At 40.8% G+C, this 24,107-nt stretch overlaps 1 protein-coding gene across 1 annotated transcript in view; it reads right to left on the bottom strand.

Annotated features, from left to right (window-relative positions):
• The window catches only part of CTNNBL1 (catenin beta like 1), a 167,702-nt gene that overhangs the window by 53,887 nt on the left and 89,708 nt on the right, over positions 1-24,107 (bottom strand). Inside the window, exon 11 of the mRNA XM_045981189.1 lies at positions 8,571-8,752. Within this exon, the coding sequence (XP_045837145.1) occupies positions 8,571-8,752 (182 nt within the window). The remainder of the gene's footprint in view (positions 1-8,570; positions 8,753-24,107) is intronic.

The raw sequence follows: 24,107 nt of genomic DNA, 5'->3' as shown, positions 1-24,107 counted from the left end.
CGGGCATTGTACACATAAACATGAAAACTGGAAGAGGTTGACGAAAGGAGACTGATATGCAATATCTATATTATCATTTATTATTAAACTGTCATACGCTAGGCTATGTAGGATGCTCATGATCGTTATTCTTCACACAGCTTTTTCAGAAAGGTTTTATCCAGCTTGTTGATCGAAGAGGAATTCAGAATCCAGAGAGCATAACCTGTCCAAGGCTACCCGGTAGTTTGGGGGTAGAGCTGGGATTTGAAGCCAGGTCCATCCGCCTCAAAGACAATCCCTCCCTCCACTGCTCTGTGTTGCCTCTGGATGCCAGCCAGAAGACCACAGGAGCCACCTTGGTGTGGGAAGGAGCTTTGGAAGCAGACCTAGGCTCAAATTCTGCTTTTGTGACTTACTTGCTAAAAGGTATTTAGTAATTAACAAACTCTCAAGACTCATCTCTAAAAAGAAGAATAAATTGCCTAATTCATAAATATGTACCCTGTAAAGCCCCGAGTCTCTTAGTAGATGCCCAATAAATGTGAGCGGGCCATGAGCCTACTTTCCCTCTTGCCCTGCAAAAAAGAGCAGTTTCTTCCGGGATGGCAAATAAATCCTGTCTCACGGTCTTCCTCACTGGCAAACAACTATGTTGTGCTCTAGTTGGGAAAGGCCTGTGGGTAAATCCTTAATATGACTGGAACCAGTTAGCAAGCCAGATGTGCAACACTCAAAATCATCCCCTCAAGCCTGATGAAAGGAACACAAACACATTGCTTATTTCAGCATCCCTACATTTTGTCATCTGAGGTCAGGAATGAGACAAGCAGCTGGAGGGAGAGAAAAGGAATTGATCCAGAAACTGTTCAATTATGAGGTTTTCAAATAGCAACGAAACAACAGCAAGACATTTCCATCCTTGTTTAACATAAAGTGCCTGTTAGTACATGACTTAATGCTATTCTTAAAATTAAATACCGTTCACTCTTCACTTGCTTACTGTTCTGACCACTATAACCAACCCTTTGTAATTTTCAAGCTTGAGGAATATAAAAAGGGGGAAAAACCTTTGACGTTTCTGTTTACAGACCATGTGGAGAAATAGGGACATGGGGCTCCCTGGTAAGTCCTCTTTGAGGAAGGTTTTTGTTACCTTCCACAGGGGACCGCCATGTTTACAGTACACAGCTATGAATGGCAGACTCAGGGAGGGAAAGCATTTCTTTAGGTAGATACTTTAAAAATCACCAACAGAGTAGAAAGAAGAGGAACACAAATGGGAAACCCGTCTTCATCCCAGCCACTAATATTAAGAAAGCAGACACTGTGCTAATAAGCACTTGATCTGTCTTATTTCACTTAATCCCTGCATAGCACCCTGAGATAAGATTCCAATATCATCCGAATTTTACAATTGAGGAAATACAGGCTCAGAGAGGTTAAGCAACTTTCCCAAAGTCACACAGCTTATAAGTAACAAGACCAAGACACCAACATAAGTCTTGTTTTAATCAAAAGCCCATATTCTTAATCATCTACATCACAATAACTAGCTGTATATGCTTTAGCGCTCACTGTCCCCCCCCCCCCCCCGCCATTTCCCTCACTGTAGAAGAAGGAATACTATGTATCTTTCAAGGAACACTCCAGTGACATCTCTTTTCTTAAGCATTCCCCGAATCCCTCTTTCCTCTAGGCCTTTACAACCTCTAGTATAACAAGTCTTAGTACAGTATGCTGTCTAGGGTCAGTATTAAAATAATAATCTATAATACGCGAATATTTATCAGACGCCCACATGATGTTAGACCTGCACTAAGCCAGTCACCTCACAGTAATAAATCTCACACTAACCCAAGGAGGTCGGTATTAATCCTATTCTTACCGATGAATAAACAAATATATTTTAAACACTACTGTGGACAAAAGCTGCGTGGCCTTGTGGGAGAACTGTACACTGGTTACCATGGCAAGAAACCCTTGAATTGTGCAATGCTTTTAACTACTAACATGTGCCTTGATCCTACCCGTTGATGGTTAATGCTATACTGGTGTGAAATAAATTCATCTGTACATTCCACCAATATTTACTGAGCACCTACCATAAGTGAGCCCTGTGAAGGGCACTAGAATTGCCTAGACACAATCTCACTGAGTCATTTTGCCATCTGCTCCTAATAACTTCAGCAATTTGAAAGGGTAAGTAATTAAAGTCTCCACCATCTTAATGACCTGCCCTGGGTCAAAGCATCAACATTAGAACCAAGGTCTTCTGGTTAAGATCTTTTGATTTCACCAGCAACCCAGAGAAGAGCAAGCTGGCTTGGATCCAGCAGAACACATACTGATGGCTTGGTTTCATGAAATGAGTGTGGGATTTGTGGTCAGAAACTGAGGGTGTAGGTCTTAGTTTAGACACTTACATACTTTATGACTTGAAGTCATTATAATTTCCTCATTTTCGGGAAGAGAAAAGCCACCACTCTTGTGGGGTAGCTGTAAGACTCAAACATGATCAGATATGTAAAGATACTGCTACAAGTGCTGAATACAGTAATGGCAAACTGGCAGGTTGAAATCCTGCTACTGTCTGTTATTAGCCTATACCCCACCTCTCCCTTCCACCAGAAACGCCTTCCTCACTGAGCATTCCTATTCTCCTGCTCCCTTTAATAATGAAGTAATTCTTGTTTGGTATGTTTTTGTATTTGCTAATATGGTTTTCTGGTAAATACAGATAAAACTGCTTTATTCCCTATGTTTATTCCTTCCCTTCTGTGAACTGTAATTTTTACAGTTGTGAGCTGGGAGTGTCTCTCTCATTTGGGTAGGGGTATGCAGGACAGATTTTGAGGGGACAAGAGAGCTGGGAGGCTAGGGCAGAGAGACTTAGTAAGGCTGTAGTGAGTTAGGAAAGGTGGTAGGGCAGAGTCACTGGTACTGGAGAGGATTGACTCACAATGTAATTAATTACGTGTGGGGACCATGAGACTTAAGCACGGCGTGTGGATCTCTGCCCTGGGTGGTGGAGTGGTGGGTGGTGCCGTGACCATTTCCCGAGGGGAAAAGCAGATGAGTCTTGGGCAATGAAGGAATAGGAATGGTTTTTTTTTTTTTTTAAAGATTTTATTTATTTATTTGACAGAGAGAGAGAGATCACAAGTAGGCAGAGAGGCAGGCAGAGAGAGAGGAGGAAGCAGGCTCCCTGCGGAGCAGAGAGCCCGATGCGGGGCTGGATCCCAGGACCCTGAGATCATGACCTGAGCCGAAGGCAGCGGCTTAATCCACTGAGCCACCCAGGTGCCCCAGGAATGGTTTTGAATGAGCTGAGTTGGCCTGTCTGATGGGAGTTTTCTGTTCGTTAATTAGCTGAACTGACTAGAGCCTGGAAGAGACACAAGGTTGAAGATTTGGGGATCAACAGCAGAGAGATGTGGGTTAAAGCTGCAGGAAGTAGATGAAATCAAGGAGAGTACACATAGTAAAACACAAAAACAATTGAGGGGAAGACACTGCCAACCCATGCAAAAATGAATGCTTGAGGAACAGGGACAGGCCAACGAAAAGGATCCGGAGATGGAATACAGGGAAAGAGCAGCATGCCCCAGGATTTTGTTCCTGTCTTTGTTAAATTTTGAACATAGCAGGAACCCTGATAAAAGGCAGCACCAAATGATGCCATGTCACTGCCACGACCTACTGTGGAGGCATCAAAAATGTTTCTTTTTCACTGATGCTGACCAAACTCGGTTCTCTTCTGACGGTAGGAAAGGTTTTGCCATTTCCCTCTTCCGACTCAGGCAGGTGGCAGGAGTTCTGGTCTGCACCACCTGGCTGCTGGGAGTCTGAGAAGCACCAGGCAAACACACTTCCTGATGCGTGGAGTCCACTGGAATCACAATTCTTTGCTGATGACAGAAAAGTAGTCTTTAAAACACTGACGTGTTATCAACTGCTGTCTCTGTTGATGAGGCAGAATGTGTGCATATACCTAGCATGCACGCCACACACCTACACACTGCTTCCTAGCTCCCCCCTCAAAGCCTGTAACAGCCTCCAGGGGAACCATGTTAAAACAGCGCAATTAACTAGAACTGCTACAAACTCAATAACTCACCTACCTAATGAAGCAATACAAGGAAAATTGGACCTCTTTTAATAAGAATTTTAAAAGAGACAAGACGTAAAGGTCAAATGCCATTTCTGGATCCCAGCTCTTTTCTTCTTCCCTCCCATTTTGAAGCAGTTAATACCAAGGAGACAACGCATACTGTACTAATCCTTATAAAACCAAGGAGGCAGCCAATCACCCTATTATACCCAAGGGCAAATTTTTTTCTTTCCAACCCAACACCCAAGCTAAGTGCCTCCCCTGATCTATTTCTGAAAGTTTTATTATGCAAACCTAAAGGATTTCAATTACAATAAGTCTTGTCCTTCTCCAGCCCAACTCACAAAAGCGGAACTAAATTACCAGTAATTCTAGGCCATAAGGGTGGTTTTTGCTTCTTACCTTCCTCCAGAGTCACCTTCATCTAGAGAGTCTCCTCTCCCAACCCCTTCTGTCGGAGTGGGGAACACAGCTGTGTTCATGCCACCCCACGAGTTAGCATATCATGACGCTGTACATGCCCATCAACAAGCAGTCTGTCCAGTCTACGCAGCTCTCATGGAGCAATTACACCGCAGGCTAGTAAAACCCACTCACACTCTCCCACTGGCTTCACTGTCACCTCTCAGGATGGGTGCACGGGACAAGGGCCAGGAGGGGCAGAACTGGAGACAGGGCTGGCAGACATGAGAACTTAAACTTCTTAAAGCACTACTCTATTCTGGGGTCCACACTGAGTTTACATAGGTCATTTCCCCTGACACTCACAACCACCCCATGTGGTAGATCTAGCATTTCACAGACAGGGCAACTAAGGCTTGGAGAAGTTTAGGAAGACCACCACGGTTCCTAAGCAGTGGAGCTATTGGTAGCGCAACAGGCGATATGGCTACCTGAGGAGTTTAGTGGAAGATGCTGAGAGGTGACAAGTGCTGAGCCTTGACCAGGATGAACTTTACGGCAATCCGCTCTCACATGTGACAAGTCCCTGAAAAGGTTTGAAAAGAAAGGGAGCAGTGCAGGGCAGCCCTCTAGAGGTTCTGGACTGGCAAGCTAATTCCCAGCCTATGGTGCTTACCAGAAGAAGCTTGTCACAGGAGGGCCTCACTTACATAAGGAAGTTCTATCCATAATGTATGTTAATCTTAAAAATAAAACTGTTAGTTATTTTACCAAAAAAATGGGTTTTCTCAGGATTAGTAGAGAATTACAATTCAGGCCATTCAAGCTATGACAAAATTATAAGCAAGTCCAGAGAATAAAGGAGAAGACTGCTCTTTTATCGGGGGAGGGGGAGGGTTCCAAGGAGATGCTATGAACAAAAGTACATCTGAATAAACCAGGAGTTTGAAGTGTAGTGGCTTGTCATTGGCTAGGCTACTACTGGGCAAGGGGAAAATCTTTCTTCCTCCTGCTGGGTTAGTAAATTATAAGCCTCCTCCTGTTGGGGTCTGCAACTGATAGCAAGTGTTAGGGGGTGAGAGCTCCCCCTTCTGGCCTCCTCGCTCCATATTAAATGAGGTTTTCTTTATTCAATTTCAGAGGCGGTTCTTAAGGGCATGGCTCTAAAGGGGGGCTTCTGCCATAATTTCAAAGCCAGTGAGACAAAGTAAAACTTATGACTAGCAACCCATTTGTTTTTGCTTTCAAACAATCTACTAAAGTCAACTGCATTGACTTCAACTATGCAGGGTTCTAGGGAGAGTCCCAAATCCTTGTTTGTGCTTAACTATCAGTCCTTCAGAGAAGTGGCTGCTCATTCCTGCAGTCAGTGAATATTTACTGTGCATCCCCCACAAGCGGAGCACCAAGCTGATCCCTGGATCTGAGAGGTGACCAGGCCATCGGTTCCATAATCTTAGATAGGGCTAGGAAGGCAAAATCCTAGGACCAAGACTCCATGTAACAGGAGGCTCTATTCTAATCTAGGGGCTCATCATAGGCTTCCCTGAGAAAGGGACACCAAAACTAAAAACCTGAAGTGATGTCTGAGTGGCACAGTCGGCTGAGCATTCTGACTCTTGGTTTCAGCTCAGGTTGTGATCACATGGTCATGAGATGGAGATCTGTGTTGGGCTCTGTACTCAGCCCAGAGTCGGCTCTTGGGATTCTCTCTCCCTCTCATGCTCTTTCTCTCTCTAAGATGAGTAAGTAAATCTTAAAAAGACACAAAACCCAAAAAAACTAAGCACCTGAAAATGACTGAAATGTATCCTGACAGAAAGGTCAGAGAAAATTGTTGTGGATGGAGGGGAGAGCAGGGTAGAAGCCTGGGGGCCAGAATGAGCTGGGCATGTCTGCAGATACTCCTGGTGGTCTGAGGCTGCTGAGCTCCAGCTTACTACTACACAAACCTGGTCCACTTGCATCAGAAGGGCCAGCACAGGGAGAATAACCCAGAGGACAGGACAAGACAAAGAAACCTTGCACCATGTACCCCTGCCCTGCTCTGCTCTGCCTCCTTTCTCACACTCCCATCAAGGCCTGAGGGCCAGTGAGTCAGGAGCAGCAGCAGCCGGCAGGGGCAGGAGGAGGCCCAGGGCTGCATTTCCCTTGGAGTTCACTTCTTCTGCCTGGGTGCTGGTGTATTCAGAATGCAGCGCTCATCCTCACCAGCCATTACAGGCCAAACATGCCTTCCAGGAGCTGTCTTACCAAGCCATTGCCCTCACTAATATAATGTTATCAAATTTCTAATGCGGGTACTCTAAAGCAAATGTACTGTTACCAGCACGCCACTGGGCACATTTTTCAGAAGGAAACAGCTGCTCACTGAATCTGTCACTTTTCCTCTACTCAGTACCATGTGCACAGAACAAGAGCCGGCTGAGGGCTGTTTTTCTATTGTACCTTCCTTCAAGCATGCTCAAGAGGCAGCATCAGGTCTTTCAACAGAACTAGCGGGTCAGCCATGGCACAGCTCCTAAGGAGTTTCCCGGATGACATGACGAAGCCTTGACAACTAAGGCCTGTGCCTTGGAATCTTAAGGTACAGATATCAGAGCTTCTAGTTCACTCGTCTAGTCTCCTCATTTTACAGACCTGCAAATGCAGTCCAGAGAAGTCAAGTAAAAGGTCTGTCATCACACAGCCAGTGAGCTGTAGAACCACAAGTTGGTTCCTTTCCCAGCTGATTTCCTTACCTAAAAAAACAGATTTATTTTGTAGGTTTTGAGGCCTAAATAAGAGAGCCTGTAACCCAGCAGTGCCAAAAAGGTGGCAAGTGTCCAATGACTAGTGACTGTCTGCAAAACTTTGTCTCTTAGATCTCCAAAACAACCCATTCCCTTTCCCAGGGCCTCATTTTTCTGAATTCCCACTGAGGAGAGAAAACAGACTGGCCACAGGGTTAACGTGCTCACTGCTGGTGTGCGGCCAACCGAACTCTCTCCTTGATCTCAGATCTCAAGTCCAGTTTTTGCCCTGCCAGTTCCACCCCTGCCAGACTCTCTGTTGTCTCTGGAGGACTGGTGTGATCAGAGAAGACACCCCTGAAGACAGCCACGTCTCCTTCCCTTTAGCTACTCTGAGTTGAAAGAGGCTAATAAGCCAAATCCATTTGAGAAGGCATGCATAGACAGGAACTCTCAAACTTTTACCTAGGAGGGTGAGGAGTGGAAAAGATCCTGTAGATACCCACACCAATTCTACCAATCGCCAACAAAAAAATCACCCAAACCATGGAACAAACATGAACTTCTGACAAGACAACCAAATGGGCCAATCAGCTCCACACACAAGCTCCTCAGCCCCTCCCACACCCTCCCCACACTTTAAAATAACCATCCAATCATGTAAATTGCCCGGTGCAAGTGTCTGTTAGTCTCCAGCAGAACTGTCAATGCCCCTAAGTTGCTGGCCTTCCAGATTACACTGCAGCTTCTTCCTCGGGGGAGGGATGCAGCAGGCCACCAGACAATAGCAGGAGGAGACTGGCCGAGCAGTAACTACTCTGGTTACGGCATCGCAATTCATGGCAGCATTTTGCTGGGAGTGTGTACCACCAGGGAGGAGAAACATAAAAAGGGGAACCTGGGCTGTAAATAGTTTATTTCGGCAATTCCTGATGTTGGCTGAATCATACTTTAAGACAGAAATACAGGAAAGCACCGCTCTGGAGGTGACATGTGTTGCCACCTCATTACTCTTTACAAAAGGGTCTTCCATCAGAGAGACACCTCACCACAAATTACAGCAAAGAAAACAAAACCCTCACGCACAGACTTCTTAATAGATCACAAGGAAATGGAATCACAGGATTTAAGGGAGCAGAGAACCAAAGCAACAAAGACCATAAGTGATCTTGGGGTCTCTGGGCTGCATTTCCATGCACAGAAAATGGGAAGAAAAAAAAAAAAAGGTGGCCCTCAGAGTCTGCTCCTCAACCGCACATCACAGTTTTTCAAAGTAGCTCTCATTCCGCCCCCCATTCCTTCTAGTGCACCTAAAGTAGGCTGATTTCTCTGGTGAACCCTACCTTCATGTTCCTTCTCAGTGGTTCCCACTTTCTTGATCTTCCTGGGAGATTTCATAAAGAGGGGAAAGATGGTTCGTAAGCCAAGAATATCAACAAACTTATGGCAATTGTCTGTGCCCTCGGGTCCAATCATGGCATGGTCCAGCACTTTCAGGGCACTGCTCCGGGAGATCTTCTTCTCTCTGGGAACAAAAGAGGTTTCATATAAGGCACTTCATAGGAATGTTCTAGTCTCCAAATAAGCGTGGGGGGGGGGGGGTGTGTGTGTCTCATTATAATGGGGGGAAAAGAAAGAAAAAACAAAACAACCATCAACCAATGACAAAATTATTACATAATGATAGATTTACACAGAATATGATATACTTCTTAATAATTAGGAAAGTCCATAATAGAATGACTAAATTCCTATGGGTCAGAATGACAAGCACAAAAGGTAATATTCAAAATTCTATATGAAGCATTACCTCAATTATGTGAAAAATATGCATTAAAAAAGACTGGAAAGAAATGGATCAAATGTTAACAGGTTATTTCAGGGTGGTGGGATTATGAATTACCTTATTATTCCTTTTTCTTTCTTTTAATAGCTTTATCAAAATATAATTCACATACTACACAATTCACCCATTTAAAATACATAATTCAATGAATTTTAGTATATTCACAGATATGTGCAACTATCACCACCACAGTCAATTACAGAACATTTTTACCATCCTGAGAAGCAATCCCCTACTCTTTAGCTGTCACCCCCCTCCCCTCCCCATCTCACCCTAGCAACCACTGACTTCTCCTGTTTCTTTGGCTTTGCCTATTCCAGACATGTCAAGTAAAGGGTATCCTACAATATGTGGTCTTTTGTGACTGGCTTCCTTCCCTTAGCATAATGTTTTCAAGATTCATCCAAGCTGGAGCATGTGTCGTATTTCTTTCTTTTCTGTGGCTGAATAACACCTCATTGTATGGATATGCTACAATCTGTCTATCTGTTCATCCGCTAATGAACATTGAGGGTGTTTCTACCTTTTGGCTATTACGAATAATGCTGCCAAAAACATTCACGTACAAGGTTTTGAGTGGACATACGTTTTCACGTCTCTTGGATGTATGTATACATAGAAATGGAATTGCTGGGGCATATGGTAACTCTTTCTTTAACTTTCTGAGGAACCATCAGTGTCCAAATTGACACGCCGACAAACTGTATATAAGTGTCCTGACTTCTCCACATCTTTACCAATACCTGTCAGCTGACTTGTTGGTTCTGGCCATCCTAGTGGGTGTGAAATGTTATCTCACTGTAGTTTTTGTTTGTTGGTTGGTTGGTTGGTTGGTTGGTTCTTTAAAGATTTTATTTATTTATTTATTTGACAGAGAGCACAAGTAGGCAGAGAGGCAGGCAGGGAGAGAGAAGGAAGCAGTCTCCCTGCTGAGCAGAGAGCCCGATGTGGGGCTGGATCCCAGGATGCAGGATCATGACTTGAGCCGAAGGCAGAGGCTTAACCCACTGAGCCACCCAGGTGCCCCTATCTCACTGTAGTTTTAATTTACATTTCCCTGATAACTAATGCTGTCAAGCATCTTTTCGTGTGCTTATTACGCATTTGTTTATCTTCTCCAGAGAAATGCCTATTCAGATCCTTTGCCTGTTTTTTAATTAGCTGAATTCTTTTTATTACTTAGTTGTAAAAGCTCTTTATTCTGGATACAAGTCCCTGATATATGATTTGTAAATATTTTATTCTATTCTAGGAGTCATCTCACTTTCCTGATGGTATCCTTTGAAGAACACCAGTTTTTAATTTTGATGAAATCCAACTCACTTGTTTTGTCTTTTGTTACCTGCATTTTTGGTGTCAGAGCTAAGAAACCGCTGCCAAATCCAATGTCATAAAGATGTACACCTATGTTTGCTTTTAAGTGTTTAATTGTTTAAGTTCCAGTATTTAATTCTTTGATTCATTTTCAATTAATCTTTGTATGTAGTGTGAAATAATGATACAACTTCATTCATTTGCCTGGGGATACCCAACGGTCCTAGTACTATTTGTTGAAGACTAATCTTTCCCCTTTCCATAGTCTTGGTATTCTTGTTCTAAATCAGCTGATCACAGACACAGTTTTTATCTTTGGATTCTCAAATATATTCTAATTTATGCCACTACCACACTGTCTTGATCACCAACCACTGCTTTGTAGTAAGTTTTAAAATTAGGAATCCTACATTATTCTTCTTTTTTCAAGACTGTCTGGCTATTCTAGGTCCCCTGAAATTCCATATAAATTTCAGGATCGGTTTGTCAATTTCTACAATGAAGTCAGCTGGCTTTTTGATAGGGATTGTGGTAGATCTGTATATCATTCTGGGGAGTACTGCTATCTTCACACTATTAAGCCTTCGATCCATGAATATGAAATATTTTTCCATTTATCAGCTCTCCTTTAATTTCTTTAAACGATGTTTTATAGTTTTCAGAGTATAAATTTTACACTTCTTTTATTAAATTTATTCCTAGGTATTGTATTCTTGACGCTATTGTAAATGGAACTGTCTTCGTAGTTTCATTTTTGGACTGTTCATTCCACGTGTACAGAAATACAACTGGGGCGCCTGGGTGGCTCAGTGGGTTAAGCCGCTGCCTTCAGCTCAGGTCATGATCTCAGGGTCCTGGGATCGAGTCCCGCATCTGGCTCTCTGCTCAGCGGAGAGCCTGCTTCCCTTCCTCTCTCTCTGCCTGCCTCTCTTGTGATTTCTCTCTGTCAAATAAATAAATAAAAAATCTTAAAAAAAAAAAAAAGAAAAAAGAAATACAACTGATTTTTATACACCGATCGCTACATTATTCTGCAACCTTGCTGAACTCACTTATTAGTTCTAATAATTTTTTGGTGGATTCTTTAGCATTGTCTACAGACAAGATAATGTCATTTGCAAAAGGAAATAGTTTTACTTCTTCCTTCCCAATCTGGATGCCTTTTACTTCATTTCCTTGTCTAAATGCCCTGGCTAGAACCTTCAGTACAATGCTGAATATAAGTGGGGAAGGAGGATATCCTTGTCTTGTTGGGGATCTTAGGGGGAAAGCATGCAGTCTTTCACCATTAAGCATGATATTAGTTGTGGATCTTTTGTGGATGCCCTAATACAAAAGGTTGGAGTAATTCTCTTCTACTCCTAATTTAGGGTTGGTTTTTTTTTTAATCATGAAAGGTGTTGGGTTTTGTCAAATGCTTTCTGCATCTTATTATTCCTTTCTCTATTTTTCAGTATCTTTCATTTTTCCATAATGAACATGCATTACTTTCTAGACTTAGGAAAGTTAAATTGTTTTCAAGAAAAAACAAAGGTGATTTTTCCCCTGCCACTGGCTACTGTTCTTGCAAACAGTTCTTTAAGGGGTATGATTTTCTATAACCTTACAGTGTTTTCTTTAACACTCTATGAGGTAGAGAAGAACAAGTCAATTGTTTCATATCTTAGTATACATGGTAAATCAACCAACCAAGCCAATATTCAGTATTTACTGAGGACTTACTCAGTACTGTAGTAGACACAAGAGAAAATAAAAAATTAAGACATGGCTTCTGCTTTCAAAAACATGAGAATCTATTCAGGGAGACTAAATTAATATGAAATAAGAAGGCAAAGGTAGAAGTCAGCAAGTAACTCTCTCCCCCATGTATTATTCAATCTAGAAATATTTACTGGCTACATTTCCTGTGAATAAGATAGATCAAGTTCCAGTCCTCACGGAGCTTATATTCTAACTGCAGAAGACAAATGGAAAGTCAAGATACTTGATAGTGTTAAGTGTCATGGAAATAATGCAATGTAAAAGAATGAAAGGAGAGGATATTTTGGGTTAGGTTATTAAGAAAAGCCTCTTTAGGGTTAACATCTGTGTTGAGAGGATTCGGTCTTGTACATTTTAGGGGCAAACATTAAAGGCAGAATAAATTGTATGTGCAAAGACCCTAAGGTGGAAATGGGCTGGCATGGTCAAAGAACAGATAGAAGGCTGGCTTTTTGAAGCAAAAAGGAATGGTATTCCTAGCTTAGATCTGAAGGGAAAAATGAACTATACCAAAGGCCATGTTACCTTGTCTTGTATGACACAGTAAGACCTTCAAGTAAAGAACTGGTTCTAGGAGTTGGAGATATAGTTCAACATACTTGTTCTGAGACCACTGTGTTTCAGTTACTTTAGAGGGAGAGATTGTATGTATTTGGAGGAGTACTATAGGAAAAGACATATATATATATATGTGTGTGTATATATATATATATATATATATATATATAAATATTTGAAAGCACGTGAGAGAGTAAGAGGGATGAGTGTGAGCTACTCCTAGTAAAGCCTGGAGGAGAAAGTCTAACAGTTTGAGAAGGAAACCAGGGCAAGATTTTTTTTTAATTATTTTAAGAATATGGACAATCCAATCATATCTTTCGAGCATCAAGAAGCCAATGATGATAAAGATATTAAAGATATAAAAGGGGAGAATGGACAGATGGAGTTAAGGTGATTATCAGGAAAGGGGAGGCAAGCCTGACCAAAAAGGTAGAAATAACATAACCCAAAGCCCTTCACCCCATTTCTCACCTGAAACCAAAGAAAAGTAATCAGAAAGAACATCCCTTTGGCTAGGCCTCTGTAGAGGAAATAATACTAAAACATTGCATTATTAAAGTGCTAAGGATGACAAGACACGCTTATCCCAGGTGAGAGTAGCCAGCCAAAACTGAGTCCCAGTAAGGGGAAAAAAAGGCGAGTACATAAAAATCTTTTTTTTTTAAATAAAGATTTTATTTATTTATTTGACAGAGAGAGAGAGATCACAAGTAGGCAGAGAGGCAGACAGAGAGAGGGCGGGGGGTGGGGGGGAAGCAGGCTCCCTGCTGAGCAGAAAGCCCAATGTGGGGCTCAATCCCAGGACCCTAAGACCATGACCTGAGCTGAAGGCACAGGCTTTACCCACGGAGCCACCCAGGCACCCCTAAGTATGTAAAAATCTTGTTGACAGTGCCCCTTGGTGTTAGCCCATCAGGGTTTACCTGAGACTGTTCCATTTTTGGCACTGAAAGTGCCACATCCTGGGAAACCTCTCAGTCCCAGACAAACCAAGACAGACATCTTACTTGGTGTCAACCTCAAAAGACCAAGGATGTACTGTAAATATATTCCTACCTTGACTCTCCTCACCAAAGAATTAATCAAAACAGCTCACAGATACCCACAAATAACACTCAACATAACTACTGAGTTTAAAAGAAAACAAAGGTCCCTACCCAGCTCATGCCTTCATGCAGCAGGCACTGCACTAGCTGCTGGGAATTCTAAGCTCCCTGTCTTTGAGCAATTTAAGGACAGTTAAACAAAAATAATTTCAAAAGCACAAAGCGATGGAAATTAAGTCCAAGGAGGTGAGAGGTAGAGAAAATTAATTTTATCTAGGACAAGTCAGTGAAGGTGTCACATGCAGGTAACATCCGAACACAGTCTGAAGAATGAGCATTGGCCAGGCAGAGAGGAGAGTGAGAGTGAGGCCACTGGGTGATAGTGTGGGTACAGAGCCTGTGCAAAGGTATGGGAGACCATAAAAGTATGCCACTCAGGGGAAGCAGAGGTAGCTGTGAATGACCGGGGCTGGCAGATGACTGAGGAGAGGTGGGCAGAGGTCACAACAGACCGTAGATGTGCTCTTGGGGCCCCTAGGCTCCATGCCATGGACATTGAGAAGACATGAGATGTTGAAGAAAAGGAGGACACTGGACTGGATGGATACACTCTAGAAAGCTTACACTGGTGGCCGTGTGATGAAGGCACTAGAGCAAAGACAGGGCTGGGGAGCAGGGAAGACAGTTAGGAGACCATGCCACTGCTATCGGTGTAAAATGACAAAGAGTTTGCCTACCATACTAGTATAAAAAAAGACATATTTGTGAGACAGGAAATCTTAAATATCAGGAGTAGGGTAAACAAGGTTCCAAATTCAGCATTAAAGGGTTTTTTGCACCAAGCTGGAATTCTAACAGGAAGCAAGGCAAATAATACATTTGTTTTCACTGCGGCTGGACTCGAGCACCCTACTTCACAAAGTTGAATTTGCAAAGGTTATGACTAGGGCACATAACAATGTGAGCAGAAATTAGGAAACCGAGCTATAATATCCTCATTGTTTAGTCACTAGGAAAAGGCCTCCTGACATGAAGGATGGTCGTGTACCAGGGCACCTTCAGTTACCATGCAGCATACATTCAAACCATTTCACAAATAACACAGCAATCTTGGAAATACTAAAGGTAAAAGACTCTGATTTGGCCAAGTCTCCCTCTCTCTTTTTTCCTGCCTAAGCAAATTCAACAAACAAAAGATTTAAAAAGTACCTTTCTTCACGTAGGCAGTGTAAGACACGTTTAAAGGGGGCAGTAATTGCATATAGATCACCATTTAGGCAAGCTGCATGGAGGTGAACTTTGGAATATTCATTGGCTTAAGTTCAGGCTTTTAGCAATCAATAGCTGTTTGGCCTGACTTTCTTGGGTTGACTTTATTTGAAATATTTATTCTACTGGAGGACAAGTAGTTTATCTTAGTCTTGTCTGGGTTCATCGGGTTGTCGATCACGCCAGGACCAAAGTGAATGCTAGCCTCTGTAAAAGTGGGTGGTTGTGGGAAATGACACAGAGTCATCCACTGCTCCATATTCTGCCAAAATGAACCTTATGATGAGGAGGAAGGGATGGGGAGAGGAAAGTTTCTTAATTAGCTTGTTCTTCTTTATTACGCAAAACCACTTTTGCAATAAACACATATTTTGACATAATTTTTTTGTTGTTCATTTGTTCTTTTCATCAAATATATGAGGTACCTAACAGGTGCCAGATATAAGCTGACGACATAGAGGCAGGCACAGCTTGTGTGTGTCAGGAACTCAGCTCACAGGCGAGATAGATATGCAGATAATGAGTATAATGAGAAAAGCAAAGCACCACAGTAAAGGTTTTGTTCTACAAAGTAGAACATGACTGCAGGAAGGAGGGCTGACTGTATCTGTGGCACAGAGGCGTCACAAGAGATGATACCTGAACCATCATCCATTTACTAGATGCCTTTCCCAGACAGGTGAAAAGGGAGAGGGTGTTTCAAGCAGATGGAAACAATAGCACATGAGAAGACACAAGTGAGCTGGGCACATTCAGGAAAGCGGTGCACGGTACGGTTAGAATACAAAGAGCAAGAGGGGCAGCAGCAAAACATGAAGCCTGCTGATTCTGTGTATTAGAAAGATTACACCTGCCACAGTGGATCGAACAGTACGTGGTGGTGGTGAGGGGAGCAGAAGACAGAGGGAAAATATATTGGGGGGGGGGGGGAAAAGCAAAGTAATAGTAGACTAGGAGTGAAAAGGACTGAATTCAGATTGAACCTGAGGTACCTATGAGACATAGTGTCGATGTCCAGCTTAAACTTTTGCGTCTGAAGTCTAGGAATGAGATTAAATATAGGGGCAAATTTGGAAGAATTATTCAATCTATGGGCAGTGTCTGAATCCATGGTGTAAATACAACTACCAGGAAAGGGTAGAGGAAAAAGGGAAAGAACCCTGGAGGAAAGTGATTTGAAAAACAAGTGAAAGAGGGAAAGTCTACTCCCTCCCTAAGCAAAAAGGACTGGCGAATGGGGAAAAAAGAAAGTGCCAGGCAGTCTTCAAAAGATACTGGGAACCACAAGCTAATCCTGGCAAGAAACTTGGATAATGCCATATGAAATCATTTTTGTTTGCTTGGCAATGTACACGATAAAGTTCACTTCCTTTTAGCTCCCAGAACAGAAGATCACTTTCCAGGATCCAGGATTTCTATGAATGAGACACTGAGATCAATGTAACTAAATTCATAACTGCTCTCAAACTATTGTGCCAAAGAACACTGATGCTCTGGGAGATGCTAAGAGATACTCCACCGCTAAAACACGATAATGGCGATCTTCTATGTTACTAGACATAGTTTTTCAATTTTCCATTTCTATTCCCATCCATTTTTCATAAACTCCTGGTACCAACCACTGCTTGACTAACTGCCAGAGAACAAAACAAATATGTAGAAAAGAGAGGTTAAGATTTCAGTGTGTAGCACTATGGTGGGCCAGATATGCAGAGAAACCACTCACAGAATGGCTGAGCTGACAGTAAAGTAAGATGAACAATCAGTGACCAAAATCCAGGGCTCTCAAGAGCACAGGTTGGCAAACGTTATGCAAAGAGCCAGACAGAAAATACCATAGGTTTCATGGGCCGTGTATGGTTTCTGTAGCATCTTTTTCTTTGTGTGTGTTTTAAAATACATGTGACACTTCTAAGGTACAAAAACCATTCTTAGCTTGTTGGTCACAGAAAACCAGACCTTAGCTGCCAATCCCCAATAAAGAGGATCAACAAAGCTCAAATCTGGTTCTTCAAAACCACCAATAAAATGGACAAACCTTTGGCAAGGTAATCAAGAAAGAGGAAAAAAAGCACACAGAAAAAACCAATAACGGGTATGGTAAGAAAGGACGAGAACTACAGATAGAGCAGATATTAAGACGACAGAGCATAAGGCATAGTTTTATGTCAAAAACTTGGAAAACAGGTGAGATGGACAAATACCTAGGAAAATATAAATTTCCCCAACTAACTCAACAAAAAGAAAAAAGAAAACCTGAATGGGTCTACAGCCATCCAGAAAACTCAGTCAGTAGTTAAAACCTTCTCTCAAAGCAATCACTACCAAGTTCTATCAAATATTTAAGAAGGAAATAATTCCAGTATTACTTAAACTCCTACATTCTTCAATTCATTTAATAAAGCTAAAAAAAAAAACAACCACCTTTCTGAGAGTAAACTTACAGGCCAAACTCACTCAGGTATAGGTATCAAATTCCTACATAAAATACAGAATCTTAAAAAACATAAAAAAGATGGGCTTCTTCCAGGAAAGCAAGGCTAGTTCAACATTAGAAAATCCATTAATGCAATTTTCACCATATTAACTTTAAAAAACCATTTCGATAAATGCAGAAAAAGCATCTGATAAAATTGGTTGATCAATTATGTAAAATATGTGACATCAATAGGAGAAGAAATTTCCTTAATCTGATAAGTGCTCTCTCCAAAAAACCCGAAACAAACATTATACTCAATAAAATGCATTCCCTGTAACACCAGGAATAAGAAAAGTTTGCCCTTGATCACTACTCCTTCCTATTTAACCCCACGTTAGAAGTCATAGCTAGTAAAATGTAAATACACACATACACACAACTAATAAGTTACTGAAATGAAATGTGACAGAAAATAATCTTGTTCCCACCTATTAACTACTACTCCCTAGGAAACCAGGGGTTTCCTAGTAAAAGTTCAACAACTAGCTCTCCAGGAAAAAAGTGCTGATTTGTCTTATTTTCCAATTTACACGGTGTATATATTCCCACTATACTGGATTTCAAGTTACCAATGTGATCTCACTAAACATGGTGTTGGAAAGAGAGGTGTACAGTGAGCTTTCATGAGCCTGTACGAGCTAGCTCAAACATATTACTGTTTATACTTTCCTCCCCACACTGCGGACATCAAGCTTGGCCATGTGACTTTTTATGGCCAATAAAATGTGAGCATAAGTAATATATGTGTCTTCAGAGGAGAAGTTTAAAGATTTATTGCATTATTCAGCCTTTCTCTCTGCTATGAGAAAGTCACATCCCATTGAACACTGTTCCTTTAGTGTGGATCCCAAAACAAAGATGTGGAGCAGAACTTCAGATGGCCAGTGATGGATGTATCAGGAGTGAAAAATAAACATGTCACTGAAAGTCCTTGAGGTTGCAGAGTTGCTACTGCAACAAAACCAGACTGATATGTGACAGAGCAAAGTTGCTTAATATAAGATCAATATATAAAAGTTATCTGTATTACTGTCCACTAGCATTGAATAGTAAGAAAATGTATACTAGAAAGCATTTTTTATAAAGATTTTATTTATCTGACAGAGAGAGAGCACGCAAACAGGAGGAGAGGCAGATGGAGAAGCAGACTTCCCAATGGGTAGGGAGCCCAATGCAGCGCTTGATCCCAGGACCCTGAGATCCCAGGACCTGAGCTGAAAGCAGACGCCCAACCGACTGATCCACCCAGGCGCCTCAACTAGAAAGTACTTTTAAAAATAAATAATACACGCTTGGACTTCCACTTTGGGCCAAGATGGAGTAATAGGGACTAAATTTATATCCTCGCCCCAAAACAAACTAACACACAAAAGGACAAAACATATAAAACAATGGTTTTCAGACACTTGACATCAGGCAGCACAAGACAGTGATCCCTGTAGGGGAAACACATGCCCAGCTGGCTGCCTGGAGAGTCTCCAGGCCTCAGAACAGGGTGGAGACACAGGGTAAAGTAATAGGGCAGATCAGTGCAGCTGGAGCTCACAGGGCAGACTGCCAGACCATGAGCCGTGCAGAGATGCATATAGGGTCTCTGAGTCTGCAGCTGAGTGCTAATTAGGATGTGCCTGTGAGGAAACTAACCAAGGCTGCAGAAAGGAGCCACCTGAAAGAAGGGGAAGCAATGCCTAGAACTCATCCAGGGCCAGAAATAGTTTGTGTTCCCACCAGCTGGAGTGGAAGAACTGTGAATTCACAGTGCATCAGGTGGAGTCCTCAGGTACTACTTCAGTCCTGAGGCAAAATTAACCAGAGACTAAAGGCTAGTCTGGTCCCACCTAACAGAGCTTAAAAGTAGGCTTCCGCAGGAACAAACTACTTCTAGTAATTTAACTGTATCCTAGAAAAAGGTTCAAGAATATTTATAAGGAGAAAAAGACACACACACACATACAGACACGCACACACATCCAGCATCCAACAAGGTAAAATTCACACTATTTAAATTTCAGAAAAAAATTAACGGGCATTTAAGGAGGCAGGAAAATATGAACCATAAACAGGAGAAAAATAATAAAAATAACATAGATGACAGAATCAGAAGACATTAGTTTTATTATAATTATATTTGATATATTCAAGAAGGTTAAAAAAAGCTTCAGTATGCTAACTAGAAACAGGGAAGATATCTACAGAAGAAAAATACAATGTCTAATGAACAACACACTAGATGAGATTAAGTGCAGAAGAAAAGAGTGAGCTTGAATACATAATAGAAACTAAAACACAGAAAGAAAGAAAAGACTGAAATTAACTAATAGATTACCAGTGAATAGTGGTTGAACAACTTCAAATAGCCTAATACACATGTAATTGGAGTTCTTGACAGGAGAGCGGGGACAGAAAAAAAAAATGAAAATCCCAGTGATTTCAAAAATTTCCACATTTGATGAGAACTATAAGCTCACAGATCCACGACACTCACTGAAGCCCAAACACAAGAGACACGAAGGAAACTACATCAAGGTACCTCATAACCAGACTGCTCAAAATCAGCAAAAGAGAGGATCCTAAAAACATCCAGACAAAAGGGGACACCATTACATACAGAAGAACTAACATAAGAATGACAGCAGACTTCTCAGAGCTAACCAAGCAATCCAGAAGACAGTGAAGCAATGTTGTTAAGAGAACTGAATGAAAAAAGAAAAAAACCCAAAAACTCTATTAAAACAGAATTCTATACCTGGTGAGAATATCATTCAAAGGCGAAGGCAAATATTTTTTTAGACATACCCAAGCTGATGAAAGTCATCACCAATAGACCAGCACTACAAGAGATGTTGAAGGAAATCATTTGGGAAGAAAGAAACTGATACTGGATGAAAATCTGAATCTATACAAAGAATTCTCAAAGAGCACTGGTGATGGCAAATGTGTTGGTAAAAATAAAAGATTTTTTTCTAACTTAAAAAAACTCTACAAAAGATACTGATTATTTAAACAAAAAGATAAAACAATATGTATTGATATTTATAACATACATAGAAGTAAAATATATGACAACAATAGCACAAAACCCAGAAGAAATGGAAGTTTATTGTTGCAAAGTCCTTACACTATAGATAAAATGGTATACTACTACCTAAAGACAGACTGTACACATTAAAGATGTATACTATAAATTTGAAAACAACCACTAAAAAAGCAAAGACAAAGAGCTAAAAAGCCACCCAAGAAAATAACACAGATTAATAAAAAATGTTAAGCTAAAGGAAGGCAGACGTGGGGCACCGGGCTGGCTCAGTTGGTACAGCAACTGACTCTTGATCCCAGGGTTATGAGTTCAGGCCCACGTTGGGAGTAGAGATTACTTAGGAAACAAAGTCTTTAAAAAAAAAAAAAAAAAAGAAAGCAAACAAAGCAAAAATGTAAATGGCATAAACATCTCAATTAAAAGGCAGAAATTGTTACGGAAGACTCCAATGTAATACTGCCCACAAAAAAACTTCCACATTTTAAATATCAAGACGCATAGGCTTGCAGATGGCTGTCTTCTCAACATGTCCTCCCACAGCCTTTTTTCTGTGTACCCATATTCCTGATGATGCCTCTTCCTTTTCTCATAAAACCACCAATTCTACTGGATTATGGACCTACCCTTATGACCCTATATAACCTTAATTACCATCTTAAAGGCCCTATTTCCAGATACAGCCAACTTGGGAATTAGGGCTTCAAAATATGAATAGAGAAGGGACAAAATTTACTCCATGATAGATGGTAAAAGATGTAGTATGCCTACAGTAATCAAGAGAAAGTTGTGGTGGCTACACTAATATCAAACAAAGCAGATTTCAGATCAAGGGACATTATCAGGGAGAAAGAGAGTTATTTCATAATGATGACAGAGTCAATTAAACGAGATAGCATATACTCCTAAATGTTTAAGCACCTAAAAGAATTTCCAAATACATAAAGTAAAAACTGACAGAACTCAAAGGAGAAACAGACATATTCAGTTATAGTCAGAGGTCTCAATACCCCTTTTATAACTGATAGAATAAGTAGACAGAAAATTTGTAAGGATATAGAAGACTTAAACATCACCATTAACTTAACCTAGTTGATATTTACAGAACATTCTTTTCAGATGCACATGGAATACACAGCAACATAGACTATGTCCTGGGCTAAAAACAAGTTTTAATAAATTTAAAAGTATGTTCTCTGACCACAATGGTACTAAAGCAGAAATAAAAACCAGAAAGATCATTTGGGAAATCCCCAAATATTTAGAAACTAAATAATACATTTCTAAATAACTCATGGGTCAAGTATGCAATGAAAAGATAAATCAGAAAGTACTTTGAACTGAATAAAAGTATTTTTTTAAAGATTTTATTTATTCATTTGACAGAGAGATCAAGAGGGCACAAGCAGGGGGAGAGGGAAAAGCAGGCTCTGTGTTGAGCAGGGAACCCGACTCGGGCCTTGATCCCAGGACCCTGGGATTAAGACCTGAGCAGAAGGCAGATGCTTAACCATATGAGCCACCCAGGCACCCCTAAATAAAAGTATTTTGAACTGAAAATACAACATACCAATATGTGTGTGACAAGGCTTAAGGCAGCAATTAGAGGGAAATTTATAGCATCAAACATATTAAAAAATAAGATCTTGGGACTCTTGAGTGGTTCAAGTTGGTTAAGCGGTCAACTCTTGATTTGGGCTCTAGTCATGATCTCAGGGTGGTGAGATCAAGTCCCATATCAAGCTCTAGGCTCAGCAGGGAGTCTGTTTGAAACTCTCCCTTTCCCGTGTCCTTCCCCCAGTTGTGTGCTCTCTCTCTAAAATAAATAAATTAATCTTGGGCGCCTGGGTGGCTCAGTGGGTTAAGCCGCTGCCTTCGGCTCAGGTCATGATCTCAGGGTCCTGAGATCGAGTCCCACGTCGGGCTCTTTGCTCAGCGGGAGCCTGCTTCCTTCTCTCTCTGCCTGCCTCTCTGTCTATTTGTGATCTCGCTCTGTCAAATAAATAAATAAAATCTTTCAAAAAAAATTAATTAAATAAATAAATAAAATAAATAAATCTTTTTTAAAAAAAAGATCTCAATTAAATGATCTTCAATTCCCACCTTGAGAAATCAGAAGAATAGCAAACTGAACTCCCACGTAATCAGAAAAAAAAAAATGATCATAGAAATAAAAAAAAAACAACCAGGAGATAAATCAATAAGAAAAACCCAATTCTCTGACAAGATCAACAAAATGGGTAACCAGCCTGATTAGGAAAAAAAGGACATCAGTGGCCAACATTGGGAATAAGGGAGAGCACTCACTACAGATTCTACAGATAGTAAAAAATAAGGGAATACTCATGAACAACTTTATACCAATTGGTTTGACCACTAAGATAAAATGAATTCCTTGAAAGACACTGACTACCTAAGTTTACTCAAATGGAAAAAAAAATTAGAATAAATTTAAAAGTTATTTCATCAAAATTTAAACTTTTCAAAAAACTATGAAAATGAAACAGCAAGTTATGGGCTCAGAGAAACTATATGTAAGACAAGTATCTGACAAAAGATTGTATCTATGATATATAAAGAACTTTTATAATTCAACAATAAGACAGACAACTCCCCCTTCTCCCACCAAAATGGGCAAGAGATTGAATAGACACCACCAAATTGGATGTATGAGTGCCAAATAAGCACATGTAAAAAGTCCATTATCATTAGCCACAGGGGAAATGAAAATTAAAAGCACAAGATACCTATACATACCCATTAAAATGACTAAAACAAAAAACACTGATCACACCAAGAATTAATGAGGATATGGAGCAAATGAAGTTTCATACACTGCTGGTGAGAATATAAAAATGGTATGGTGTAACAATTTTGTAAGAACAGATAGATAGTGTCTTAAAAAGTTAACCATATTCCCATCATATGACCCAGACATTCAACTCACAGGCATTTATCCAAGAGAAATGAAAAATATGTACACCCAAAGATATGTACCTAAATATTCATAACTTTGTTCATTAGAGCAAAAAACTAGAAACCCAAATGTCTATCAACAAGTGAATAAACTGTGATATATTCATAAAATGGAATGCCACCCAGCAAAGAAAAAGGAATAAACTACTGATATACATGGAATGAATCTCAAAATAATTAGTTAAATACGCCAGGCCAAAAAAAAGAGTACATACTGTATGACTCCATTTACATAAAGTTCTAGAAGATGCAAACTAACCTATAATGGACAGAAAGCAAATCAATGGTTGCCTGGAGACTTGAAGTGGAGGGAGAGGAGTTATGGATTACCATGGGCCCAAGGAAACATCTGGGTACAATAAATATGTTTGTTGTTATGTTTGCAGTGACGGTATGATAGGTTGACACACGCTGCAAAACTCATCAACCTGTGTACTTTAACTATGTACAATTTAGCAGCCCTGGAATGATGAACAGTTACGAAGTCTGATGGAAGGGTTCCGACAGGTCCTTCACCATTTCCTGCCAAGTAATCTTGCTTCAGTTTAATCTGCCTTCCCAGCCACAGCACTTTCCATTTATGAAGAGGTAACG

Source organism: Meles meles, chromosome 16 (assembly GCF_922984935.1).
Source record: "Meles meles chromosome 16, mMelMel3.1 paternal haplotype, whole genome shotgun sequence".
Classification (NCBI taxonomy): domain Eukaryota; kingdom Metazoa; phylum Chordata; class Mammalia; order Carnivora; family Mustelidae; genus Meles; species Meles meles.
This window is presented reverse-complemented; position numbering and strand designations above follow the sequence as displayed.